Source organism: Octodon degus, unplaced genomic scaffold, assembly GCF_000260255.1.
Source record: "Octodon degus isolate 3935 unplaced genomic scaffold, OctDeg1.0 scaffold00105, whole genome shotgun sequence".
NCBI lineage: Eukaryota > Metazoa > Chordata > Mammalia > Rodentia > Octodontidae > Octodon > Octodon degus.
Genome location: NW_004524681.1, coordinates 3,933,811 through 3,940,142, shown reverse-complemented (window position 1 = coordinate 3,940,142; position 6,332 = coordinate 3,933,811). Strand labels below are relative to the sequence as shown.

At 41.7% G+C, this 6,332-nt stretch overlaps 1 protein-coding gene across 1 annotated transcript in view; it reads left to right on the top strand.

Annotated features, from left to right (window-relative positions):
- The window catches only part of Ap4e1 (adaptor related protein complex 4 epsilon 1 subunit), a 70,342-nt gene that overhangs the window by 24,466 nt on the left and 39,544 nt on the right, over nucleotides 1-6,332 (top strand). Inside the window, exons 7-8 of the mRNA XM_023724060.1 lie at nucleotides 940-1,106; nucleotides 5,136-5,209. Of these exons, the coding sequence (XP_023579828.1) occupies nucleotides 940-1,106; nucleotides 5,136-5,209 (241 nt within the window). The remainder of the gene's footprint in view (nucleotides 1-939; nucleotides 1,107-5,135; nucleotides 5,210-6,332) is intronic.

Here is a 6,332-nt window from a genome sequence, read left to right as displayed (position 1 = left end):
TTTCCAAATGGTGATGGTGGCTTTATACTAATTTGGTTTCAGTGTATTGTGTGAAGCCTTTTCTCTTCAAAAGTATGTCTTCCTGAGTGGTTTCATGGACACTATAATGAAGGAAAACATGCTAGTCAAGTCTTAGGCTTATAGAACCAAAACCTGTCTTCTCTTTTAGCCAGTTTGTTCCAAAATAGTATGGGATAAAAGTAGGTATTTAATAGTAAATCTTATTTTCCCTCTAACATTTACAAAAGTTTGAAGGTGCTCTTATTTTTCTTCTGAAATGTTGCCCTTGATACATAATAAAAATTACAAGGAAGAATCTAATATTCATTGTAGGGAGCATATATTTAATTTTTCCAGTTTAAGGGATTAGTCAGATAGATAGTCAAGGCACTCTCATTCAGAAATAGAAACGTACTTACATACTATATGGGTAATTAATTCTTGATTGACAGCTCACTGATTTGGGGGCTTTGAACATTTATAAAGCCTTGGCTCTGCTCCTTGCCCGAGACTGAATTTAACTGATTCACATCAAGTCTGTGTGCAGAGACTGGGAACAAAACTTACTTTTCATGCAGAGGAGTGGCATTACTGTGTCCTTCGGTATGCCAGCTCTTTTTAGTTTTTGCCTTAATTGCCAATATTGGCTATTAGGTGTTCTGAGATGTAATTGTAAGAACTTTTGAAATGTGATTAAACGTAAGAAAAAGTAGGGAGTAGGAGGCATTTCTGGGGTGAGTCAATTTTTGGATTGGGTAGCCAGAGGAGTTTCATCACAGAAGAAATAATACATACTAAACACTCTTTTGTTAAATACTTAAATACTTCCAAGTGAGCATGTTTTAATTTACAAGTTTCTATATGGCATTTCAACTAGCTGTATTTAATATTTGAGAAGACATTATATTCACAGAAAGTTGCTTCCTTTTTTTTATATAGGAGAATTCATCTGGATATAAAGACCTGACTGGGAGTTTTGTCACTATCTTAAAGCAAGTGGTAGGAGGAAAGCTCCCAGTGGACTTCAGTTACCACAGCGTGCCAGCCCCGTGGTTACAGATCCAGCTCTTGAGAGTACTAGGACTGCTAGGCAAAGACGACCAAAGGTAAACTATTCTAAGTAAGTTCTTTAAGGCGCATTTGGTAGCCTCAGGCTTTAGTCACCTAGAGGTCCCTGGTAAAACAGACGTTGCTGGGCTTTGCTGGCTTAGGGGTGATAAGTAAACCTGTGTACAGAATCTACTTCTGTCAGGTTGCGGGGGTCATCCTCACTGTGCTTACTCAGGTGTGCCCACTGTTATGCTTTCTTCCTGTCCCCCAGAGGTTGGGACATTTTTTTCTGCAAAGGCCAGCAAATGGCTTTGTGGGCTGCATGCTGTCTTTGGAGCCCTTAACTCTGCCCTTACAATTGAAAGTGGCTGTGGAGAGTATGTAAGTGAACGGGCTATGTTCCAGAAAACCTTTATGGCCATGAAAACTTGAATTTCAGACCGCCACATGCCCAGAAAGGATGTCTTTCTGATTTTTTCCAACCATTAAAAAAAATATCAAAATGACCTTTAGCCTGTACCGTATAAAAAGCAAGTGCAGGGCCAGGCGGTGCCAGCGCATGCTCTGGTTGCCTGTAAGGGCTTCACTTTCGGAATCTGCTCACCTTGGGTCATTCTTAGTCCATGAATTGTGTTAGACTTATTAGGTCATCTTCCCAACTATACACTTTTCGTAACTAAATTTTGCCATGCTTTTTTGAACTTACAAACTGGTGTGGCCTGGAACAGGACAAGAAAAGGTTCCTTGTACGCTGCTCCTCGATGGTGGGTTATTTCCATTCACTTCCTCATTCTCTCTCCTGTGTGCAAGTGCACACACTGCCCCCAAACTATGTGTGTGAGCAAGATCGGTTGCCTTTAATTCCTTTGAGAGCAAGGCCCTTGGCTGGAGCTCCTGATGTGTTTCTGCCTGTCAGTGTGCTGGCTGGTGCCTCCGCTCCCTGTTAGCTGCAGGGCGTGTGTGTGTTCTGACCCACTAGCCTCCCCTAGCCGTGGACCATGCTCTGGCTGTTGCCCTGGAAAAGCCTCTATGAGCCCCTGCTCAGTGCCAGCTGTACCTTGTCACCATCCCGGTACTGCCTTCGGTGTTTTTGTTTTTCTTTATTTTCAGTGTTTCCAAAGCACTGATGTAGACATGGAGTGAAAGAAAGGGATGGAGCAGAGACATGTTGGAAATGTTTGTCTTCATTGCGATTTATTTTATGGCACTCCAGTCCAACCCAGTATGGAACTGACATTTAAGGTCATTGGAATTCTATTTTAAAACCACTGATTTCATATTAGTGTGCATTATATTTTATTTGTCTAAAAAAACACTGCTGTAAGTTGAATTCGTTCACTAAATTCATGAAGTCATTGTCTGCTCTTCTTCCTGGATGGATTTTGGAGCATGCGTGCAAAGAGGAGAGGAGAGCTCCCTGCAAGTGTCCAGTGCCAAGTGGCAGCTGGGCCCAAGCAGTGAGTGAAGGCTGGAACCCTTTGAACGTCGCAGGCCACCAGGGTGCTTTCTCCTTTGCTGTGCCAACTCCAATGACATTTGATGTTCACAGGAATCTTAGAATTCATAAGGAATGATTAGTTCAGTGTGGCAAAGTAAAAATGTCATTTTATAACAGAATCTAGAGCTTTTAATGGAAAGACTAAATTCCCAGAAGAGCCTTTTCTACCCTTGCTTTTTTTTTTTTTTTTGTGGAATCAGGGACTGAACTTAGACCCTTGCACTTTCCAGGGAAGCGCTTATTCTACTGAGCCATCTCCCCAGCCCCTTGAGTCTTTTCTTGTGTTTTATAACATTGTGCTTTTTAGGTTATTAGCATTTGGCTCAAACATGTCCACGAATGCTTCCACATTTCATGTGGTTAGTTGTAACTCTTAGGCCAGACAGTGGCTTTTGAAATTGAGAAACTACACTATAATCTAGAGGTAGCCTTACTGCATTTTTAGAGGGAGGATTTGTAATGTCTGGCATTGTGAAAGAAATACTTACACAATGTAATGAGCGATTTTAGAATTTAGTCCTGGATTTTTACTTTTGGATATTTATATAGCCATCAGTCAAGACAGAATGAGGGGCCAGGGAGATAGCTCAGTAGAATAAGCGCTTGCCTGGCAAGCACAGGGTCCTGAGTTCAATCCCCAGTCCAGACTCTGTGTCAAAAAGACAAAAATAGCCAGGGGTGGTGGCTCATTCCTATAATCCCACCACTCTGAAGGCTGAGGCAGGAGGGTGGTTGTGAGTTTGAGACCAGCTTGGGCTACAAAGCGAGCTCAAGGCCAGACTGAGCTGCATAGTGAGACCGTCTTAAAAACACAAATAAATAAATAAAACAAAAAGGACAGAATGAAAGTAAATGCACTTAAGATTAAATGTTTTAGCTCTATGTTGGGAAAAAGAAGAAAATTTTTCTCAAGAGGTGTATCATTCTTGCTGTCTAATTTATACAGCCTCAGAATACTTTGGAGTTTTTGATCTGCAGACTGATTTCTCTCTAGTACCGTTGCATGTGGCATGTGTTTCTGCTTGATTGTTTTTTTCCGGTAGAGCCTTTTGAATTTGTAGAGTATATAGAAATCTGAGAAGCAGCATTTTTCACATTGACCTCTTGGAGAGGTTTTTTTGAGACTTGGAGGCAGAGTATGAGGGCTCCAGGAACAGTGCATTGTTTTTTTAAATACTGTCTATCACACTACATTATAGTATTTTTTTCTATGAATTTAGGACAGGGTCTACAGAGTGTACAGGGTCTCATTTCGTAGATCAGACTTGTAGTGAAGATACCCAGAACAGGTGTAGAAGAGTAAAATGAAATATGTAGTTTTATTTTTGTGGTTTTTTCTTTTCTGTATTTAGGACAAGGCCTGCAAGGCCTCCAGGGTCTCACTGTAGATTGGGCTCGTAGTGATTCTCCTGTCTTCAGCCTCCCAAGTGCTGGGATTACAGGCATGCACCACCATGCCCAGTCTCAGTTGCTGTCTCAGTGTGCCTGGGGGCGGGGCCAGCACAGCATGCCGGGGATCGAACCCCAGCCGCTGTGCTCTGCCTAAACAGGCTCATGACAGTATAAATTACCATTATGTACTACAATTAAGGACTAGACATAAGTGGCAGAAATTGTTAATTTCACAGACACGTAGTTGTGTGTGTGTGTGTGTGTGTGTGTGTGTGTGGCGGCACTGAATTTAGGTCCTTTGCACTAAGCTATATGGCCAGCCCGTTTTACATTAACTGTTTTTTTTTTTTTTTTTTGGTACCAAGAATGGAACTAGGACCTTGCACTTGCAAGGCAGGTGCTTAAGCTGCTGAGCTGTCTCCTTGGCCCCTTAAATTACCTTTTGAGACATGGTCTTGCTGAGTTCCTAAACTGCCCATATGGGACTCAAATTAGGCAATTCACTTGCCTCGGTCTCCCTAAGTGCTGGATGTACCACCACACCAGGCTTATTTCTTTGTTTTGATACAAATAAAAGTTAATAGTTTCTTACTGAAGAACCTAATTGCTATGTAGGGAAAGACTAGTACTTGAATATCTTTAAAACAGCAAATTGATTTTATTTTATTTTTTTTTAAACATTTATTTATTTAGTGTGTGTGTGTGTGTGTGTGTGTGTGGCCAGCTCAGCCCACCAGGGGGCGGGCCTGGCTGGCATGTGGCACTGGGGGATTGAACCGCGGTCCCTGTGCTTTGCCAAGCTTGTTCCAAGTAGGTGCTTTAGACCACTGAGCTATCTCACCAGCCCCAGCAAATTGATTTTAAATGGTGTACTGTCTGGACTAATCTGGATCTGATAAGAGAGTGTATTCAGTCAGCTAACAATCTGGTTTCTAAACGAGGGCTAGGTGAGGAGTTGTGTGACATTTGTGTCTTCTCATGGGCTAACTAGTCAACTTTGGTAGGCAGGAAGAACAACTCATGAAAAGACCAAATGAGATATTTTAGTAGTGAGATTTGTATAACTTCATAAAATGAATTTCTTTCACTTCTCTTCTGTAGATCCTCAGTTTTAAAGAGAGAGAAGTTTGAAAAACTGTGTTTTATTGGGTTAGAATACTATAATTCCACTGCAAATAAAATATCTTTTAAACAGGACAAGTGAATTAATGTATGATGTTCTTGATGAATCCTTACGAAGAGCTGAGTTAAATCACAATGTCACTTATGGTAGGTAACACGTTCCTGCTACTCCAATAACTAATGCTGTTTTTTGTATTGAAGTTAAACTTGTATTAAGAGCACTGTAAATTCCAATGGAATGTTTTGCATAATTTTAAGATTGTTCTTTGGGTTAATGTAAGCACCGAATAATAGTGATAATTTGAAATTATGCCGTTTTCTAAGTGAACTAGATTCATTATAATTGTTGCTTTATTGAAACATTTATCAAGTATCTAATTGACCATGAAGATAGTAAGATTATTTTACATTTTGTAAAATTTCTATTTCAAGACAGTTCTTAGATCAGTCAAATACTAGCCAAGTGTTTATTAAGTTTCTGTTATTTCTCAGGCTCCTGCCAGGTTCTTGGAATATAGCTGTGACTAAAACTGTGTTCTCTGTGGGCTTACAAGGTAGAGAGGCGGTGAGTGTTACCCAGGAATGCCGGGGTGCTGTAGAGGAGGCGGCAGCTGGTCTTAGGTGAGGGGAGAACAAGGCAGGTTTGCTAGGAAAGCAGATTTTAAGAAGACATCTTGTGACTGGGCTGGGTCTGAGGGTCCCTTGGCTGAGGTAAGGAATGCAACCCTCCCTGTAGAGTAAGCTCTCAGATTCACCTGACTCCCACTGCAGGAAAAGAATGTCCAGGATTTGTCAGGAAAAGACACGAGAAGGGCTTAGCGGGCAGTTGGGGCACGCTCAGAGCAGAGTGTGGGCGCTCAGAAAAATGTGCGCAGCAGCTGGAGCTGGGTGCACTGGGGTGTCCTCAAGGTGAGTGGCCCAGAATGTGTCCTGCTGTCTGTCAGGCTACAGTGCAAGCGCCAGCATGTCTCAGGTTGAGGGCCACTGTCAGCCAGGTGGCTGCTTCCTTGGGTTGGGGGAAGCACAGTTCACAGGAGAAAAGCACAGGTCTAGGGCTGCGGTTTATAGACTTACGGTCTTGAAGCTTTGTAGGATTTTTTTTTTTTCTACCCAGTTTTTATTTCTTCTACCTCAGTCTGAAGGTTGAATAAGATATAGATAAGAATATATAGATGCAGAAGAGTAACAGACATTTGTGATGAGACAGGAGACTGTCATATCTGACTTCAAAAGGTAATGCTAGGGCTGGTGAGATGGCTCAGTGGTCTAA